Here is a 22376-nt window from a genome sequence, read left to right on the forward strand (position 1 = left end):
GCAACAAATTTAAGTTCACGATTAGGTGTTGTGAGACGTTTTTAATACTACTATGATATGTCTTCAAAGCCTAAGTTTTGCACACAATATGAAGTTCATTGTTAGGTGTTGTAATATAATTTGTTTGTTTGACTTCAAAATTCCAATTGATTCTGTCCCTCCAATAATATCGAGGCTTCAAATCAATGTACCAAGATAAGGTTTTGTTTGATAAGCTAATGAACTACACAAAACACAACACAAAAATCTAACCTTGAGATTTGTGCTTTGTATCCGCAATGGTTTGAATGATCATGATATTAGACTTTCCACAAATACAATTTTCTAGGAAAAATAGCATTTGCAAAGAGTTAAGTTTAGCTAGTACACTAATTAATAATACATTTTAGAATTCTTAATATAAGAAATATGACAAGAACAAAGGGATGATCATGGAAGGATTTACGGTCCACTCTTGGACACCTAAAGTGATATGGTTGTAATTTCTTGTAATCTGATCACAAAACTATGACGTGCTATTTCTTAATTCCACTTGTGTAGAATTTTCTGCAGATATGTGCTCTAGATAGATGATTGTGAACAGCTCCTTGAAAACATAATATCTGTACTACATTCTTGATTATATAATGGGCTTACGACTCTAACTTGTTTCATTAAAAATTGCCCAACCGCATAACCTTAGGTGTTACGGGACAAGGTGCCGCTCCAGTGTAAAAACTGGGCAATTTTGAATCTGGACTTCTCTCATAATCTGGATGAGCGAGAAATCCAATGTTGCTTAATGATTGGTTGTATGTACTCTTTGTATCCGTCAATCACTACTGAATGGTTCAAAGAACTTTTCCATGCCTCCTTGTAAAGGTGGGTATATACGTCACCATCATAGCGACCCAAAGTGGATCCTAAGAAATGGTCAGTGTGATTAAAGGAATCCACCAATGCCACAGCGTTTCCCCGGAGCTGAATGAATACAGTAAACAGGGTTTGTTAAGGTATCTGAGAATTCACGAGAATACCGATCCAGTACTAAGACTACAAAGGCTTGTTTGTTGGAGAAAGCATGGGGCTAACCTGAGAGAAAAGAACTCGCAGCTGTTTTTTAACAAGAACCAACTGTTTCCTTGTCAAATAGCCTGTTGATAGAAACTCCCCTGCATATGCTTGTATTAAAGACAAAGCATAAACATAGTATAGTAGCTGTAATTGCTCCTTTACACCTGAACCTGGGATCTTCTCCTTGAGCTTTTCGTAGAACCTGCAGACCATAGTTGGTGACATTGTAAGCTTGACAGCCATAAAATTTCAAACTGAGACTAAGCCAACTTCTTTTTTGCTCCAACGATTTTTTTTCTATTACTGCTTGAAAAACCAACCATAAATCACTCATCCAAGTGGCGTTCATCGTGGAAGAAATAAAACCAGCTCACTGCCTAGGGAATCTCCGAAACAGGGTCTAACAACCAGGGTGGAGGATTATACATCTAGCGAATACATAGAAGACACCCGCATGCCAAGCCTTGCAAAAATCTCCACTCTCTTCAACGATCATTCGAGAACCTAATACCTGAGCCCAAATGGCGAGGGTGGCTGCCCGGGGGGGCTGGTGGCCTCCCATCACCAGGCTGAACGGTGACCCTGATGTCCTAGTGATGCTGGACACCATCTCCCATAAACTGTCCTCTGGTGTAGAAACAGGATGTTACCGAGGAGTCGCATCCTGTGTCTCAATCCGAAAGACCTTCAGTCCCAAGATCCTGTAAGCTAGTGTGACAGGGTCAATGGGGAAGGCATGAGCCCCCTCCATCAGCCACATTGCCAGAAATCCTTTGTCTCCTGGCTATGATCTGAAGACTCCCTACCATATCCTCTATGCTGCGGGGCAGCTCCAAAGACAATGCGGGATCATCTTGAGATCACTATCCATGCACCGATGGCACCTTCCAATCCACGAGCATTTGGTCCAACCATGGGCCGATGGGCAATCCTCCATGGGAAACCATCCAGAAGAACTATGTAATCTTCCGTGGCTGATGGCTAGTCCAAAAGTGTGACTGGAATCTGGAGATGAGCTCTTGGACTTCTCTCCAAGAAGTCCAGGCAGCTCGCTTGAGACTAAGCCAACTTAAGAGGTAGTTAACGTGAACAGCAACATGTCCATACCATACATGGTGCACAATTGATTGCTGGTAATGCTTGAGCATTTATCTTTGAGTACTAGTAGAAAGAGAGACAAGAAGCAAGTCAAAAATGCGTGTTGGGCAAGCAAAGAAAGAATTTAAAAAAAAGAAAAGAAAGGAATATTAATGAACAACCAAGGAGGTTTTTCATTCCAATGAGCTGAAACGAAAAAAGAAAGAAGAAAGGCCCTAAACCAGGGAGGGAAGGTCATTATCTATCTAGCTGCTTTAGGGCCTGTCCAATGGATCATACCAAATGGATATGAGTGTTTGCTAATGACCTTGACATAATTGTCATCAGTGACTTGTTGACACTTACCACTATAGAAGTCAAGTCAAGTCTAAAAGAGGAGTTTCCTCCTGATGCTCTCCAACATGGGAGCGAACTACTGTGAGGGAGAGATGGTCACATTGACTTGACAGCCTAAACTAAAAGACACCTCTTTGTACCCATGTGAAACCGAACACGAAACTAAGGCCAGCATTTTTTTAAATTCAGGTTCAAAAATAGAATGCCAAATGATTATGTACCCAAACAAGGTGAATGATATATCTATCATTCATTAGGCCTGCCTCTGTGTGAGTGAAATGCCCAGAGAGAGCATAAAATTGGAGGCCCCAGAGTGAAAAGGAAGAGATTAAGAGTGTGCAAAGAGGAGTAAATGCGAATGGCCCAAAAGTCATTCAAGGAGACCCAAATCATCAATACTATACAAGTGTACCAACCACTAATTAACAAGTAAGAGAGCATAAATAATAACAATGATCTTATTTTTCCCATCTCAAAACCACAACCTTCACTAAGGCCTTCCCATGGAATGCCAAAAAAAGAAGTCACAACCATAGTGTTGAATTATCCATGACTTGTGAGATAATATAACCAATGCCAACGGGGGCCTAGACTAGATTAGAAAGAGGGGGAATCAAAGAAGTTGCACTACCTGGCATTTTCATAGAAGCAACACGTTTCATATCTAAGGTGGTCATGGAGACATTAAAGGTTTTTTGTTTTGTTTTTGGGTTGCGCGGAGAAAAGGCTTTACGTTGGCATTTGTTGATCTTTCTCTCTTGTATTTTCAATGAAGGCAAAAAAGTTGGACCCCATTCCAAATCTTCCACCATGTCATGGATTTGGACCCATCTAGGAAAGCTTACCAACCACCACCTACGTACCACCACCTTACAAAAGGTGTGTAGTTTCCATGCCAAATTGTGTGAGGGAGAGGCTTGGTTCAAGTACCATACGGGATGCCTTGAAAAAGAACCACTAAGGAGTACTTTTAAGGTGGTATAACCATTGTAAGGAGTACTATCTAAGAGTTATTGGACACAAGCAAAGATTGTGGGCAACTTATGTGGCAGAGAGGCTTGCTTCAAGTACCATATGAGATGCCTTTTGACGTGTGCATGCACTTTTTAAAAAAGAACAAGGTCTTATAATTTTTACGGCCCCATAAAAATCAATTCATACTGTAGCACCTCCAGACTCACTTTGGTGTGCAAAATGAGACCATTTTTGAAGGTGCCATTTTGAGCACCAATGCGCCCCTAGAGCGTCAGCTAATCAACTCCCTTTGCACAAACTCCCAAAAGCCTAAAATCTTGACACACAAATTCAGGCACTAATCAGTAAAAGCCAACTAAGGCTTGACAAGGCTCTCTACATCGTTGGGTACTGGTGTGTACACACTCTGCGGCTCACTCAGAGCGGCTCACTCAGAGCATTGTTAGAGTTTGGAAATGCCTACCACTTAGTTCATGCGAGTTTGAATGACGTTGAGCTTGAGGGTCACACCGTGTGCATAGGCCCTAAGAGCTGGTGGACACAAGCAAAAACTGTGGGCAACCAGTTGTGCTAATATCTTTGGATAGTAAAGGTAGTAGTTGCCAATGCCCTAGACCTCCTAAGCACTTTGAAGCTTGAGTAAATCACAAAGAGGATGTACTTGCAACCATTTGATTGGCTTGGCACTCTTGAAAAATGTCTTAGACATGTGTGGTAGCCTGATATAAAAGAAGGTGCTTAAAGTCATGCAAGTCCCACTTCGGAGGCGTGAGTGGCTGCACCATATCGCCTCTAAAGGTGAATAACCAAAAAACCAGCAACTGGCCATGGTCAAGGGGAGCGTGCTCTTAGAGCTTCTTGCCTGCCTTCTTGGAGGAGCATCCTTGAGCATTTGTGGTAATTTACGAGCAATTATTTTGTCCTCCTTGACCATGTCTGACAAAAAATGTGCAACATGCCTAAATCACAAAAAAACTTGCAATACTATTGGTTGCAGCAACAGGCTGAAACCTCGAAATGCTCGAGTAGCTAGTCATTTTCCCATCTGGTGCAGGGCGGTTTGGTGTTGCATGCGACTTGTATGGGGATTGAGCAATGAGCGGGAATGAGGTCTGGCGCATTGAATGTATTTGGGCCATGGGTTGGACGTGGGCGGGCACCGATAGACGGCGCACATTAAGTGTGCTATCCATCATCAGCCTCACTCTATCTGCCATTGCTCAGTGGTGCACTGTGCTGTTGGCATGCCGTGGCCGCACCTCCACAACTCCAAGAGTCCGCCTCCTAACGACTCCTTCCCACCACCAAATCAGCGTCCACGAAGCAACCGGCTAGTGGAGGCCGACACAGCAATCTTCTTTTCCTTGGTTGTGTACTCAATCCTTAAACAAGTTGAATATAGAGAAGAACCAAACATGACCAAGGAGATGAAGATTTTCTTCTTGTGGCCTCGACTCTACCAACGACACTGCAAGACGACGATGGACCAAGGTCCGCATACATTTCATGATGCCATACAAATCGCACAACGAATCGAAGCAAATATCGCCGCCAGAAACACAACGTCCGACACCTCTATGGCCTTGTAGTGGTTGATCGTCTTACCAAGATGACTCACTTCATTCCAACTAGAGAGTTTGTTAGTACCGCGCAAGTAGCGGATTTGTTTACTAAACATATATTTCGTCTGCATGGATTACCTAGATCCATAGTGTCAAACATAGCCATTAAAGTTTCACAGTACCATGATCAACATCAACATAGAACTCTAAACCATACAAATAATGTCTCCATGTTTTCAAAGCATGTCCACTAATACTTATCGTTTGATCCAAGTATCCGCAAGACATGCTAACACCATATAAATTTTAAAAGGGTTTAGGATTTAGGGGTCTAGGGGCATCAAATGATGTAATTGCCAAGGGGCAAATAGAATCTAATGGTACTCCAAGAGAGGTGTAAATGGCGCACCAAGGGTTGACCCTAGAATTGTGACATGTGGCATGTGGAATCATCTAGGGACTTATGGGCTTTGTGTACAGCATGCAGGGTGGAAAAAACGTGAGAGATGTGCATACGTGAGCTTGCTATCACAAAGGTTGGCTGGGAGGAACAATTGAGTGTCATCACCCGTGAATTTTGAGTAATAGTTACGTTGTGCATTCATGTGATACCGGGACCTTAGTCGCTTTACGAGAAAATTAGTTATAGCATGTGACTCTAAACAATAATAAGTGATGACGTAACATGTGATCACTCTATCTAACACCATGGTATTCGGCCACTATGAGTAATAGGATCGACAACACTATGCCTTGTCACCTTGGAGGCATAGGAAAAAGGGGTCCTTGGACAGAGTACATCAAAACATTGTCCACATGGGAAGCATGAAAACCTTGGTCACGCATTTCGTCAAAGATAGTTTCGGCCACACAAAAATGTGACATAGATGACAAAAGGTTTTGGTCACATACATGTGACAACAGATGCTTTGATTTATGAAGGACAATAGAGAATTTGGTTAAGAACGTGTGACAACTGTGTTTTTTGTCACAACAATTGCCAATGTGGCTCTGGTAAAAAATATGTGACAAATAACCTTTCATCACAAGTCAGTGAAACAAGAAGGCTTAGTGTCACCTTAGCTTTCAAAGGCAACAAGGAGGCTTGGTGTCACATCAGGTTCAGTGGAAAAGTGAGGTTTGGTGTCACCTCAGCTTCGGTGGAACAAGGAGGTTAGTGTCACCCAAGCTCGATGGAGCAAGAGAAGGCTTTTGGTCAATAGACATCCTTTGACCTCCCTCCTCTCCCATTCTCTCAGTAAGCTTCTGTCTCTCTTCATCTCTTCTCCCTATCTCTGTGCTCCATTCCCTCTCTATGATCAACTTTGCTCGCTCTCATCTCAACTTTTATTCGCTCTAATAGTTTTACAAACCTCTCTCTTTCTCGTGACCATTCACTCTCCGATCCCTTTACAAGCACATACCCCCTCACTTACTCTCCAACCCTCCAGTTCTCTACAAACCCATTTTCCCTTTTACCCCTCTTCTCTACACTGCAGCCACAGCTCCTCCCCTCCTTTTATCTGAAACTCATACAGCATCAACAAGCCCCCCTGACCCTCTCCTATCTCCCCCTTGCTGCCGTACCCCACATCACCCCCACTCCCTCCCTTTCTCTAAACACCCCCTTCCCTGCTGCCATAACAGGCCCCTCCTCTCCCATTCCCCCCCTTGCTTCTGTTCCCATACAGCCTGCCCAGGTGCCCCCCCTCTTTATCTCAAAGTCACTCTCTCCCTACTGCCGTATAGCCTCAATAGGCCCCACTTAAATCCCCCCCTCCCCTACTGCTGTACAGCCTCAACATGCCCCCCCTCACCAAGGGGCTGGGCGACAAAGGGGAGGGGGGAAGCGGCTGAAGGGTACGTGAAGAGTGGTCCGTAGGCATCATACACTAGGCAATCTAAGACTTACGGCCTTCCAAAAGAATACACAGTAGGTCACTAGTGGACCGTGGTTCATAGGACATCACACATTAGGCAACCTCAGCCTTACCAGCCTTCCCAAAGAATAAAATCCTCTTGAGAAGTATGAGGATCTCTATCAATATCCTCTTGAAATAACGAGTTAGTAACCCTTTAGATGGTTTCTGCTAACCTGCATATACACACTTCCCAGTAGAATGGATCCAGGGCATGTGGCCTTTAATTGTACAAGCTATCTTCCCCTTTTTATATGAAAACACAACTCTCTTTTTTATTATCTCCATGTTCTTGTTGATGACTCTAGGAAACAGGGGTCAAATGCATGATCTATAATGGTGGGTCCTATTTGCAAGATGGAGATTCTCTCTGCTTTGACAAACCTGGTGCTTAACTAGCCTCTGTGAAACTTGTCATCAAACTTTAGCAGATACTAAGTCTCCTTATGTTTAGTCATTCTTAAAGAGGAATCTTTCCTATATCCATCCTTAATGGTGAGGTCCTCAACTAGCTCTGTAAGTTGCAGTTTCCTATCATGTGGAGGACTCAAATGATTTCCTGGTTGCATCTAGCCCTATTTTCTACTCACATTAGTACCAAATTTCCCTATGACAGACTTGACAGCACCATTCGATTTATCTTGACTTAATTGTCCACTTGGATTAGGAAATCATTTATGGCATTCTATCACTTAAGCCTACCTCATCTAATACATCGTTTACTCAAGATGTAAGGTTTACATAACACTATATCACTACTCAAGATGCAAGGTCCATTCACTATAAAGTTTTTGTGCCCATCAGCATTAACCAGGTTTCCAAAACAGAACTTTAATTTGAATCATTGGGAATTCACGGATCAAGAGGCTCACTTTGAAAGCACAATCAGCTGACAATGTGCCCGTGCCACCTCCACTACGTCTGCTGCAAATTCATCAAGACCTACCCAAAAAAAAAAGCAACGAGTTATTGTCAATACCTAAATAAAGGTCAATGGTGTGGTTCTAATAATATGTCAGTAGGTAGATTTTTATTCCTCTATCTCACTGCTCTTACAGAAAGTAAATTTGCACACCGATACCTTGCTACTCCTTCATATCTAAAGACAGAAAGAAGACTCACTCATTATGGAGGTGCTATTGATAGGAATATAGAACCTTTCATTGATTGAAAGAGATAAGTGCACAGCTCCTACAACAGTACTAAAAGTCCATACTTCACACAGGGTCAGATTCCTGATTGACGCTAGGGACGCTACAGGGAGGACTGTCATGGAGGATCCCATAAATATCTTATTAGGGTTTAATTTTGATACTAAGAATGTGGGAGGTGTGATTCTTTGCATTGCCACACAAACTCTCAAAAGTATTTATTTTACTTCACATACTTTGAAAGGTTTTCACATAATTTTAAGGCAAAATAATTAAGTTGAGGGAGATAACTGTTGCTCTACCCAGTGGAATGTTTTGCATGTTGATCTTACCATTTACTGCAGACCTTTCACATGATATTGCTGAAGATTTAATGAGGCTAAGGATGGAGACTCTCTAACTGCAGCAAGGTTTTTTCATGAGAAAAGCTTGTGAGGTCGTTCAAGTCAGTATCCGTTTCAGAGGTTATGGCAGGCCAGATGTTTCAAGGATCAATTATTCCTCTTATAGCGATGATTAGCAGAACAGAAAGGGATTATTAGTCACCAATGAGCTGGAGTATATGTTTGATGCCTGATGATGGAAATGGCTTTGGAGATGTCCAACTATTCACAAAAATTTAGTTTCCCTAAGTGACACATGCTTTTGCATGACATTTCCTATTATTTGTTTCATGCAGGCTTGTAGCTGGTTATGAACTCTGTCAAGCATTTGATTGATACTGAAGGCAGTTTTATTCTGCTGGCATCATGCTGGGAGGTCTTTGACGTGGGTTTTCAATCTTGCCAACTGCCAACTTATGTCTAATTGGCAGGTGACGAACTACCTGAAAGCATGGCTCATGGTTTTTTTGGAAGGAAGAAAACTGTGCAGCTTTCCTTTGACAGAGGATGCCTTAATTATGCCTAAATCTCTGTACAAGGAAAGAATGCATTTTCTATTTAGCCTCCTAGCTTTCTAGAAGGCAGTTGGCTAGTGAATTTCCACAAGTCAATGGCTTCATTGGGCCTTGTATTAGTGATGAGCCATTGTAACAGCTTTGTACAAATTCATCATTTTCATAGTGTGTGCTTTAAATGTGAAGTGCTTTATGTCTCAGCGGAAGAAAAAAATTCATGGCTTCTGTTTTTGGTGAAGGGGAGGGGAGGGTGAAGGGGAGGGGAGGTGGGGTGGAGGGGGGGAGTGCCATCACAGATTACCAGCCTGAAAATCAGGCAATCTCAGTACTTTCTTTGCACATTCGCTGATGAGTCGAGCTGACCTTGCTTCAAAAGCATCCAAAAGTACGACCTCATTCAGAAAATTTATACCTGAAAAACATACATCAACAACTCAAAAGAATTAATGGTGTTAGGATTTGATTATTATTATTTTTATTATTTATTTTTTCAAAAGAGAGAACTGTTAGTATGAGCAAAAAGGAGACGCCAAGATAAACTGAAAGATCATAGTGGTAGGGAGAGAAGCAAGCTAACACTAGGAATGGAAAGGAATGATAACAAGCATAATGGAAATGAAATGGAAAGAAAATGAAAGCAATAGACAAGTACTCACATGATACCAAAGAGCTTGATGTTGACTGATGTAATAGACAAAAGACAAGTACAACACTATATAGTGTGCCACTAGAACCACACCTAGACCACCTAGAACACTCATTTTAGACTCACTTTCGCTTCATATTCCAACAAAACTCCTATGAGAACTGTTGGAATATGAAGCCAAAGTGAGTAAAAAATGAGTGTACTAGTGGTTTTATAGTCTAGTGAGTCCTAGACATGCCACGTGTCATATTGGGAGATATCCCATAGACATTGTGACTTTCTAGAGTCTAGTGCCACACTATATATTGTTGTACTTGTCTATTATCTAAAATATCAGTCAACATCAAGCTATCAATATATTGAGAGTATTTTGGTTATTGCCTTGCACTTGTACTTTCCTTCCTTTCCATTTTGCTTTTCATTATGCTTTCCATATTTCCATTCCGTTCCTAGCTAGCTACCATGTCTCTTCATATGGTATCAGAGCCTTCCTTCCTAGCCCTTCCCTTCCTCCTTGCTTCTCCATGAGGTGCCAAAAAGAGAAGCTGCCCTCTCTTCTCTTGGAGGAGCTCCCCTCCTCTTCTCCATTGAAGGCTTCATCAACATTGGGATTATCCTCCGACGTTGTCTTCTCCAACTTGAGCTTCTACCACCTCTCTTCCCTTTCCTTGGTGGGCTCTTCTCCTTCCTTCAGCTACAAAGACATCCTAGAGTGGTGCTGTTTCTGTTGCTCTCTCTGTGACCTGCGGACGATATGACGCTTTTATCTGGATTTGGAAGCAGAATCACAACTATTTCCATTTCGTTCCTAGCTAGCTACCATGTCTCCTCAAGAACCTCTTACAGAATCATGCAGAAGAGAAATGAGGTATGGTAACCAATCCAAAGATTGGAAAATTACCACGAAGGACCCGTGGCAGTTTATGTGAAAAAATAAACATGGTTCCACTCCTTCATAAAGGATGCCCTTTGGCCACAGACACACCAGAGGAACCCTAAATCCTGCCCTAGGTGGTCATGATTCCTCATGAAGGTGTGAACGATGTCTTGCAATGTTATGTAAAATTGACTAAGTGGTTTGAGCCTTTGTGTATCCAGATTGCCACATATGTTAGGCTGGCTATGGATCTCCCGGGCTGAATCTAGAGATGGAGAATGAGGCTTAGACATGGTACTTGGTACTACGTTCCACATAAAGATTTGAGGGACTCCTCTTTGAATCAAGATGACCTTAGGGAATAGAGAGGCTCCCCTTTCTTCTCGGAGTCCTCTACAGGGTTGCAGGGGCATTTTGAGCCTCAGCCTTGAATTTTTTCTACCTCATTTTGAGGGGAGTGTTTTTGCCATCTTGAGGCCTTATTTCATGCAATGCATGTTGTATTTTGCTTTGAACTTGCTCTCACGGTTTTTTTTCATACTGAATAGAAGTATTTTCCATGGGTGGCCTTGTTTTCTTTTTCAATGAAAGACTTATATTAAGTATGAAAAAACCCCAAGAGCAAAGAGAAGGAATTTTATTTTCCTGCATCAGATACAGATTCTTTCGCCTATTTGTTAATGGACAAAAGTTTACTTTCTCATGAAATAGAGGAGAAGTACTGTCTTCTAAAGCTGTAGCTCAGGATCTTTTGAAGGGGTCTTTGCATGAGGAGGTGATCACACAGGTACATGTAGAAGAGTTTCTAGATGCACTTATCATGGAGAGGGAAGTAGTGTTGCAGGGTATGCGATGGAGTATTTGATGGTGCTTTCTCGTTTCTACATCTATGAAATTGTAACAAGTTGATGTTGTGACGCACTCGAATGTCTATGTGTGGGTGGATCCCTATGTGGTATAGGACTTTGACAAGATAATAGATTGGGACACCTTAGAAGATGTATGGCATGATAGCTTGTCTTCGGATGCTTTATCTGATGATGACACTTTGGTGTGCAGAGATGCTTGGACTGTGTGGCCGCTGGATGATAGAGGGAAGAGATGGATTCAATTGTGATTTGTAGGGATAATATGGTTTTTGATCCAGGTGGTTTGCTTATATGTGGTGAGCAATGGAAGAGATGTATTGGCTTGTTTCCATTTCATCCAAGAGGATAACAAGGCAAAGCAAAAGGAGACTGCTGGATACGAATGTCTGTAGCTGGGATGGGCAAAATGATGGGCAGATTTCAAGACCCTGATTTTGAACTGCCAGTGGTAGAACCTAGGCGGAACTGATAAACTGATACTATTGTACATATTAGGTCATGTTTTGCATGCTAGGACTAGATGTACATTTGCATGATAATAGAAAGTGATTGTTGATTGTAGAACTAATGGTAGATAGGCCAATGAGGCGTGGGTAAAGAGCATGCAGCTAAGAAAAGTAGTCGCACCTCCCCACAAAAAACAGAAATCACTATTTTTGCAATAACTTTTGACATGTAGCTCGGATTTGGGAGCTTTAGTTTTTTTTTCCCCAGCTGAGATCAAGATCTACACCTCTCTAGAAGAAGTCAGGGTCAAAGAGGGTCAAAAACTCAGAACACGATAGGTGACTTGTTTTTGTTGTGAAGGCGTCAGAAAGTAGTTGTTTTGAAGGAGTAGAGGAAGTTTGTAAGTGTCCTGGGTTTGGGAGAAAGGTGGTGCTCCTACTTTGTGCCATATCAAGGTCTTTCTTGTATATGCGAGTCTCTTTTGATTATTGTTCTTGTTTGCAAAAGCAGTGGGGGTTGTAAGAGTCATGATCGCTGCAAGGTGTGCTGATGAAATATATCAGTTGCCGACCCTTTTCTAGTGTTTGATATATGTTGTGTGTTAGAGGCCTACCATAAAAGTCACTTATGGTCCTCTGGTTTCTCTCATCAACGTCCCCCACCTGTTGATCCGGCTGCTCGCCCCATACCGCCAGCCCCATGTTGGTGACAGTTAGAGTTGTTGCTCCTCCCTCACCTAGAGATCCAGAAGTTGCTTCTCATACCTTGGGCCCCCCACCATTGGGGGCTAGCGACATCCTAGTTAGGTAGTGGCTAGTGATTCTCATGAGCCTATTCACGATTCCCCATCCCCAGTCTTGCATGGGGCATTGATGTAGCTCCTTCACACCCTCTTCCAGAAGCTCATCCTTTGTCCGAGCAGCCCCCTTTCACCTCAGCTCCTTAGTCTCCCTTTACTGATCAAGGGAAGGGTGTGGCTCTTGCATCCTCTTCATTTGTACATGCTGGGATTTTAGGCACCCCAACGCCGTCCTTGGCTCAAAGAGACTCTTTTTCTCCCCTGGCTGATCTTGGAAACACTGAGCTTGTACCCTCTACTTTTGGGGACGCTGTCCTTGGTATTCCAATTGATAGGATGTCTCCTTCCACAGTGGGAGCTCTTTCCCTTGTGGATTTTCCTCCTCTTCATTACTCTAGGAGATCTTCGACTCAAGAGAGAGTAGTTTCCGCCACCATGTGGGAAGGCTGTTGCTTCCTAGCTCCTCCCGCCGATGAGTATTGTAAACTGGAACATACAGGGCCTTGGTGATGTACCCATCGCCCCCATAGGCAGCTGATTCGAAATCAGCTTAGTCCATGTGAAATTGGGGGATCCATTGATATTCTTTTTATTCAAGAACACAAATTGGATGCCAGAGACTGCCCAAAGTTAGGTAAACCGCTTTTAGGCCCTACTATTTGGTCTCCGGCTTTGGGCCCTACTTTTTGGTCTCTGACTTTGGGCACCAAGGGGGAACATACATTTCAGTGTTAGATTCCTTTCTTGCTCTCGTGGTTTGCCATGGTTTCATTATAACCTCTAGAGCACAATGGTAAGCTTGGTCTTCTCAACATTTATGCCCTCAATAACATAAGGGACCGTGTCCTTTTCACGAAAAAACTTCTCTCTTGGACTCCCATTGCAGATTCATGGATTATTAGAGGTAACTTTAATATGGTGGAGTTACCTTCAAACAATAAAGGAGGGAGAGAAGGTGACTCCATTCACTAGAGAGAGCAGCTTGGGATGCCTTTCTCTTTCAGTATAGTGGCTGAGATACTTGGATCGATGATGATTTTCACACTTTGCCACATCCTCTCATGTTCTCTTGGTCAAATAGGTCACAAATGCCCATCCATACATGGATAGACATTCTATGTTGATGATTGGGCACTAGACGAAGGTGGTTCGGTATGCATTGCACTAGGACTTCTCACTTCAGATCATTTCTGATGGTGATTTATGAGACTTATTTGAGACGCCGCTTTGCTAGTATCAAGATTCCAGATGCATTGTATGCAGAGGAGGGCCTTCCAGAGAATGTGTTACAGCTTTGGGTTTCTCATTTGCAGGGTGGATTGGGATGTGACAGTAGCCCTTCACACGTCATTGTGGATGCTTCATGGGAGATTCCAGTGAGCATATCAACGTGGCATATTTGATCCAGATGCACAGAGGCCTTGGATGGTTCCAAGTCCATCCTGCATACACACTGGCAAGTATTTGGACAGAAACTGTACACGCCTTGGTGGCCATTTGGGAGAGCATGCAAGGGCCTTCCCGGGCAGCCTCTACCAGGAGGACTATTTTTGTCAGGATGGAGTGCCTCCCCCATTCTTGTCAAGTCCTCTACAGAAGCTTGAACTTTGTCCTACTTGGGTGTTTCTTCTCATGCCTTGCATGATGTAATTCTCCTTTGAGCTTGCTCTTGGAGTTTCTTTCATATTTAATGGAAGTTTTTTCTTCGAAAAGAAAAATTCATTTCTCTCCAAACAGCTATTCATGTGGGGTATAAAGTTGATAATCACTATTAAACCATCCACAAGCTAACATCTTTGAAGCTTTTTAGACCCACCTTCTGTTACATCACAGTTCCGTGAAGTTAAGATATTCAACTGCCTTAGATACGTTGTTGTGCCTGTAGGTATGACTCCACTTTGTAAGCTTAAGAATGTTTTCAACAAGAATCTTCCGACCTGTATGATTGAAAAACCTTATCAGCTTAACAAAAAAATAAAAAATAGAGGACAGTTGTAGTCATGCAACTTATGCGGGATTCTATAAACTAGGAATATAAAACAATCTTTCCGAATAAAATTTAAAATCATCCTCAAGTTGGGATACCTCAAGAAACATAACAGTATTTTCACCCTCATATGTGCAAGAAGCTAAATAGGCTGCGTACAGTTCAGGTAGGCCACTTGAACACAAGTAACCATGTCCACCACACAATTTCCTGCATTCCTCTATTCCAACCTGCAAACAAGTTGTACTTAGATTGCTATCAGCATGCATGATTGGTACTATTAAGCATTTATTTATGTAGAATTCTTTATCCGCCAACCATAAATCTCATTCCTTATTTGTTTTTCCCAGAAAATGAATACAATAATGGAGGTGAAATGAAAAAGGAGTGGGCAGCAGGATTTGACAGCCAAGAGAGCCCAAGGCATGGGTAAAATGAGGGATAGGTCAGGATTGGAGGTGAAATGGAAGGAAGGGGGACAACATCAAGAGTCCAAGGAGTGGGCGAAAGGAAGGGAGGGGGTGTCCAGCAGGATGGGACCAAGTAGTGGGCGAAGTGAAGGGTGGGAATGGGCAGCAGGTGTGGGCAGCCGCCGGGAGAGCCCAAGGAGTGGATGAAGTGAAGGGCAGCAGGTGTGGGCATCCCGGAGAGCCCAAGGAGTGGATGAAGTGAACAGCAAGGATGGGCAGAGGTGTGGCCAACAAGAAGTAGGAGGGGGTGACTTGATGTGGAAGGGGGCAGAGAGGGAGCGGGTAGCAAAGGGATGGATAAGATGAAGGTGGAGGGAGAGATGGGAGTGGCTGAGTGAGGGCAGTGAAACTGAGTTGCATAGCATGTGTCCCCAAAAGGGTCGAGTTTGAGCATGCATATCTCCCCATATTTCCTTCTTCCTTGGAGAAGCTAACATTTGGTTAACGGAACGTTTTAAGACTCCATAAGATCTCGAGGACTTGTGTTGAAGGGAGGAAAGCTTAGACCTGGAGGAGAAGTCAACCTTTCCTTAAGGAGGGCCATAGCTTGATCTTGAGCAAGGCCGCAATGAAATGGTGTAGAGGTTGGAGGCCACATCCAGAGTTCCCCATCGGGAGGGGTTTGAGATTTCTGCTGACATACAAAATAACTTTTGGAAGAGACTCTGAAAATCCCTCGGGAATAAAAAAGTCAATCTTTTCTTGTCTTTCTATTCATGGTGGGATTGCAGTGAACCTGTGGAGATCCAAGTTCGGGGCTGACCCTACTTGTCCTCGTTGCTCTTTTGCTACGGAGTCAGTTCAGGATTGTTTATGAGACTACATACAGGGAGGATTATTTGGAGGCGGATAGCCAGGATCCTTAGTACTTTTTTTTGTTCCCCCTTCTTCATGATGTGGGGCTCCATTGCATGGCTCTCTCTTTCAAGGCCTCAAGTCTTTTATGAGAGACATGACTCTTCATGGGCTTTATCGGTTCGTTGCCACTTATGGAGTTATCCTCTCTAGGTGATCTTCCTGCTTCACCATTTAGAGCAGTGCATTCCTTTGTGGACACTTCTTTTTTTTTCAAGAAAATTACTTCATTAAGTATAAATGAGAACCGCGAGAGCAAGCTCAAATGCGGGAATACATCATGCTATGCATGAGGAAGATAAAAAGCTCAAAAGGAGCTAATAAAAAACCCAAGGCGGGTGCATTCCTTTGTGGACACTTCTTTTTTTTTCAAGAAAATTACTTCATTAAGTATAAATGAGAACCGCGAGAGCAAGCTCAAATGCGGGAATACATCATGCTATGCATGAGGAAGATAAAAAGCTCAAAAGGAGCTAATAAAAAACCCTAGGCGGAGGCTGAAAATGCCACCTCAACCCTGAGGGAGACTCAGAGAAGAAAGGAGATCCTCTCCAAACTCTGAAAAAAGTAACTCTCCCGGCAGTGGCTGCTCTAGAGGATCCTTGCATGCTCGCCCAGATAGCCATCAGAGTGTATACTGTGCCGGTCCAAATACTGGCCATAGCCTAAGAGGGGTGAACTTGGGTACCCTCCATCGCCTCTGTATACCTGGCTCTCCAAATATGCCAAGCTGCAATGCTAGCCAGAATCTCCCATGATGTGTCTACTGAGGCATGAGCAGCTTTGAAAGGAGTGAAGGGAACATCTTGGAGGGAACAAGACTCCACTGAGTGTCACCGTACAATGAGAGCTAGATCTGGATCATGTCCCTCGAAGAACACCTGAGGGCTAGTAAGAGAGAACCATTCTACTGAACCCCAGGTCATATAGAAAGGTGTTGTATAAAAGATGTTGAAAATCCTAGCAACACCTTTCCAGATCGTCCTCGCCTGTCTGCACTCCCAAAGGCAATGTTGTACTGACTCAACCGCTATGTGGCAACGAGGACAAGTAGGATCAGCCCCGAACCTAGATCTCTACAGGCTCACTGCAATCCCTCCATGAATAGAAAGCCAAAAGAAAAGAGTGATCTTTCTATTCCTGAGGGATTTCCAGAGCCTATGCCAAAAGTTTTTCCGCACAGCTGCAAAAATCTGAAAACTATCCCAATGAGGGGTTCTGGAGGGCCTTCAACCTCTACTGCTGAGCAGAAATCTCCGGGCATTTCTGACTGTATAACGAAAAAGGAGATGCTCTTCTCTCGGTGTCCCTCATCAATCCATTCCCACTCCCCTGGGTCCCACTGCAGAAACCTAATAGGGAAACCATTGTAAAACCAAAGTCTCCAAGATCCCAGTGCAAGGAGAAGAGGATCGGGGTCAAGTTACCACTGTGAGTTCGTGCCCCACTCCATGAAACCTGCAATCCTGATAGGTGATACTGGCAAGTATTGCAGCGTGGCATATCTAGCGAGCTAGATGTACAAAGAAATTGGACGGATCCCAGGTTCAGCCCTTTTACACATTTACTAGTATTGAGTCCTGTTCGTTGGATGTGGTACCACACCTTCCTTTTACAGATGTACATGCCTCTGTGGATACTTCTTGGGAGATTTTAGCGAGCATAGCATCCTGGCATATCTGGAGAGCCAGATGCACAGAGGCTATGGAGGGTACTCACGTTCATCCCTCACACACTTTGGCTAGTATCTGGACAGGCACCATACATACTTTGATGGCCGTATGGATGAGTATACAGGGAGACTCCCGTGCAGCCTCAGCTAGGAGAGCTTCTTTCTTCAGGGAATGGAAGGATTCTCCTTTCTTCTCTGAGACTCCTACAGGGTTGAGGTGGCACTTTCAGCCTCAACCTTGGTGGGTTTTTTTTATCCTCATGATTTCATGATGTTGTATTTTCTCTCAGAGCTTGCTCTAGCAAGTTTCTTTCTTACTTAATAGAAGTATCTTTTTTGCCCAAAAAAAAAAAACTACACTAGAAGTATCAACACAAGATCTTTATACACACAGCATGCCACTCTTACAGTCACTAGGCATCTCCCACTTCATAGAATTCAATATGCATTATGCTTTCAGGGATATCTTGGGGAATAGCTACTCCTTCCCATTCTTCATCATCTAACTCAGTATAACTGACCAATAAGATTCATGTTCCACTGACAACACTATTTCTGCATTAAAGCCTTCATATGAGAAACTCTCTACCTCTGGACCAAACTCAATTGACAAATACATTTCAACATATTGACCCTGCGTAGATTCTAAAGCTCAAGATCTCTGAAGGATCAATAGCTGTGTGGGCTTCTGATGAATGTTTTTACACCGGCACCCAGAGCATATGACCAACACAAGAAAACATCAGACATTTACATGTAAGTCATCATTCCCAACATGTAAGCTGTAATCAGCCATCCTAAACCAGCCATTAAGACACAAAAAAACCCTAGACATAAGGATCCCAAGATAATAAAAAAGTGCTCAACATAGAAGCCTCAGGTCTTCAGTTTGCCATCATCATTGCACCTGTAGTTTGTCTCCATATACTCATCAAATGCATTTCAACACTCTCAGCCAAGTCATTTATGGTCAGCCAAGCACTCTATTTCTGCTCGGAAAGTATCCCAACATAAGTGAGCATTCTTCAATGATCAAAAGGAATGAACGGCCACGCGATTGGTTCAGTAAGTTCAGCCAACAAACTGTCAGCTTCTTCCTTAGGTTTTTCTTCTTTCCTTTCAAGACAGGTTCCAAATGTGAGCTTCAAACACCTCATCACTATGCAGAGCTATTGCCTCACAATCACACAAGTTTACATACGTATTACATAGCAAAACTCCATGAATGCAGATCGCCATTTCCTTCATCTTGTTATCGCCTCAACCAACAGGCCAACCTTTTAGATAGTGCTTCCCACAGTCAAGGTCTCTACAGCTACAATCAAGCAACCGCCTAGCCAAAGGTCCCTCTCCTCCTCACGGAGGTCACGGCCTTCCACCACCCAATGTTCTCAAAACTTTCCATAGTAATGATGCCGCCCCTACAGTCTGTAGCTTAGATCCTCTACTGCAGCACTCCCATCACCTGGTATTGGTCTTCATGTAATGATCACAACCTCATGTCACCCAAGCTTGCACAGTCGTCTCTCACAATGCATAGACTTTCTCTGCCTTCACACAGTAATTGCAGCCTTGCAGCTTCTCCTCTATATCATAGAGTTCACCCTTCTATTGCCCAAGCTCTCATAGCATATAGTAGCGTTCACCCTCCCCCCGCCGCTGCATACGCATCTGAAATTTAGGAAGATCCAATCACCCGGAAGAGCCACGCCAATGAGGTGCTTCGTTGCACATCAGCTCTCTTGCACTCAAGACCACGGCAGATCCAAATTCCCAAATGCTACTGTGCTACTGCACATATGCACACACGCACATCTCCATACGTAGGTCTCCTTCCTTATAGAAATCAAAACAGAAATCGAGGAGAGGTGTCAACCGCAATTCTGGCGAGGCAACGTCAAGCTTGAGATCTCTCAACCCTAGTCCACTAGATGACCGCAACAGCTATCCACAGACCCAAAACTCTCCTCCCCCCCATCATCTCGCCCCCCCCTGCCTTTGAGCTCACCTCCTCATTCTCTGTGAGCCCACGATCCCTTCTGGAACTCTCTTGCAATCTGTCATCTCCATCTACTTGCCAGCTCGTCGACTAGAAGCTTGCCTTTTCTATCACCTCCTCATTCTCTGTGAGCCCACGATCCCTTCTGGAACTCTCTTGCAATCTGTCATCTCCATCTACCTGCCAGCTCGTCGACTAGAAGCTTGCCTTTTCTATCACGTAGCCACATGCATGCATGCTTTTCTTAATCCCAGCCACGTCATCCTTGATTAGCCACCTCATGCTGCCTTTTTACCACTCCCAAGGATTCCCACAAAACTTAGACCAAGGCCTCTACCCACATTCCAACCTTAGGCACACCAATGCATGCCATAAGTACTTAGCATCTAATTGCCCACCGACCATCCACATATGATGAACACAATCCCGACTCAATGGATTTACAAGACAACCACAATCAACACTGTCACACTCTGGACACCATGCTGTACTCGAAAGCTGCTTACACAAGATCTGACTGAATGCCAGCAAGCACACACACAAGTTGCACATCACACATGTACACATGTACAAGATGATTTTGGGTTTTTCAAAAATCTTCACACAACGACCCCACGCACATGCTATCCGGCTTGTTTAGCTTTTCTGGTGTGCTCCTCTAGGGAGTTTGAATTTGACCTTCCAGTAGCAAGTTGACTGCTGACAGGGTACAGCTTGCTGGTACAGTCAGTTTGACTGAGAAATTAGAGGGTCTGGGACAGAATTTTAATGCCAACTGCAGTTTAGGGCTGTTGACTGTTCATCTGGGTGTGGTCCTGTGTGGAGAGATCACTGTAAAGTCTTTCTTCTTGATTGGGAGGCCTCTGTAAAACGGCCTGTGTGGACAGTTTGGGACTGCTCTTTTCTTTTTTTGCAGGTGTGATTTGACAAAGTGGTGAAGATAAAGGAGGTACCAATTTTCCAGGGCAGAGAGGGGGAGGATGTTAGGCTCATGTCAAAAATTTTGTGAGAGATAGCCACATGTTTGCTAGCCAGAAGCTATGTGGGCTGACGTCTTCGAAGGGATGGGATTAGCCTGCCATAGGACACTTCCAGAGGCAGTAAACAATGATTGGGGGTCTGTTACTGGTGCTTTAAAGAAACGGTTTGGGGTAGAAGAGTCTCCTAATGTCTTGATGGTTCAGGTGGATCAGTTAAGCCAGCTGGAGGGGTAATCAGTGAAGAGCTTTGAAGTACGTTTTGAATCAGTGTGGAGCAAATATGAGGCAGCTGTCGCAAGGGCCGTGGCTGCAGACGCATGAGGAGGCCATGGACTGGGCTGCAGGTGAGCCGGGAGGAGGTGACCTAAACTTGTGCCCACCACTGAATTGAAGCTGAATAGATTTCTGGTAGGCTTAGAACCCTAGCTAAGACGGAAGGTTCAAGGGAAAGACCCCACAAATATGCCAGTGCTTTACAGGTGGCTCTGGCCAAAGAAAAGAAAGAAGAAGTTGGAAGCAGGGCCATTTATGCCCATACCTTTGACTTCAATGGGAGCAGGCACATCTTCTGCATTGAATAATGGAGCTGCTATGCCATCCACTAGTAACAGCCATTTGGAGAAAAATATGGAGAGAATGATGGCTGAGTTCAATGAGTTGAAGTTGCATTTGGTGCAGGCTCCGCATGTTAATGTGCCTAGGATGGAACCGAGGGTTTCACGTGATCATAGCTAGATCATCTGCTTTGAGTGCCCTGAGAAGGGGCATGCGAAATATGATTGCCCACAGTTGGCAGGGAAGAGGGAAAATGACAAGCCAGTCTCTTTGTTAAGAAGCACATGAGAAGGGGGTTCAGGAGTTAGAAGCATTTGCAGGAGAGCGTGGACACGAAGATGAGATAAGTAGTGGCATTGATGAAGCCCATGGGGGAAGACTGCATGAGAGGAAAGAAGAAGTCCTCTAGACGAAAGATGGGGTTAGCAAATTTCCTGCGAGGCCACGGAGTGCAGGATTATGATCTCATCGATCCCACTATTCCTCAATTGCTTGCAGCCAGCCCTGCCTTGAGATAGCAGTTGTAACGGCAGCTAGCTCACGTAAATCAAGGGAGAAGAGAGGGATGCTAAGGATGTAAGCATAGATCCAAATGATTAGATTCTTGTCGTGACAGCTTCAATAAATGGTATGCAGCATGCCTATTGAGAATGTGTATGTTGATGGTGGGGCTGCCATTAATGTTATCAATGAGCAAACTGTGCGTGAGGTGAGTTTGAAGAGCAATGATCCTTTCCCGTATAAGATTAAGTTAGACAACTTCAGAGCTAAATCTTCAGGAGCTATCACTACGTCAGGGTAGATGTGTATGATGTTGCAGCCTTGTGTACTTTCCACATGCTTCCAGCAAAGCCAAGTAAGAATGCCTACCCAATCATATTGGGAAGACCATGGCTGTGTCAAGTTGGTGCAGTACAAAAGTGGGCCACAAGGGCGTTAATCTTGCATGATGACACCAAGAAAGTAAAATACAGCTTGGGAAATGGGAAGAAAGAATTGATAAAAGGTAGGGAGTCAGAGGATACATCCTACAGAGGATATGATGAATATGATAAAAGTACTGAGGGTTCCACCTCTGAGGGGCCAGTGGTTCTAACCGTTGAGCTATATGGCATAACTGTGGAAGCAGTAAGAGAACCACAGGAAGAAGAAGATGCTGCGGGTAGATCTGAAAAGAGGGCAGCAAATGTACGGATGTTAAATCCACAGCTAAAGGACTCAGAGACCC

General features: G+C 43.7%; 1 protein-coding gene across 1 annotated transcript in view; it reads right to left on the reverse strand.

The window, feature by feature from the left end:
• Positions 1–279: 279 nt before the first annotated feature.
• The window catches only part of LOC147887306 (peroxisomal acyl-coenzyme A oxidase 1-like), a 114916-nt gene continuing 92819 nt past the window's right edge, over positions 280–22376 (reverse strand). Inside the window, exons 9-14 of the mRNA XM_087394386.1 lie at positions 14716–14847; positions 14447–14567; positions 9294–9404; positions 7816–7885; positions 1072–1255; positions 280–960 (exon numbers count right to left, since the gene is read on the reverse strand). Coding sequence (XP_087250512.1) covers positions 745–960; positions 1072–1255; positions 7816–7885; positions 9294–9404; positions 14447–14567; positions 14716–14847 — 834 coding nt within the window. The 3' untranslated portion in view covers positions 280–744. The remainder of the gene's footprint in view (positions 961–1071; positions 1256–7815; positions 7886–9293; positions 9405–14446; positions 14568–14715; positions 14848–22376) is intronic.

The sequence above is a fragment of the Dipteris shenzhenensis genome, chromosome 23, assembly GCF_047967505.1.
Source record: "Dipteris shenzhenensis isolate YYH24624 ecotype China chromosome 23, Dip_SZ_1.0, whole genome shotgun sequence".
Lineage (NCBI taxonomy): Eukaryota > Viridiplantae > Streptophyta > Polypodiopsida > Gleicheniales > Dipteridaceae > Dipteris > Dipteris shenzhenensis.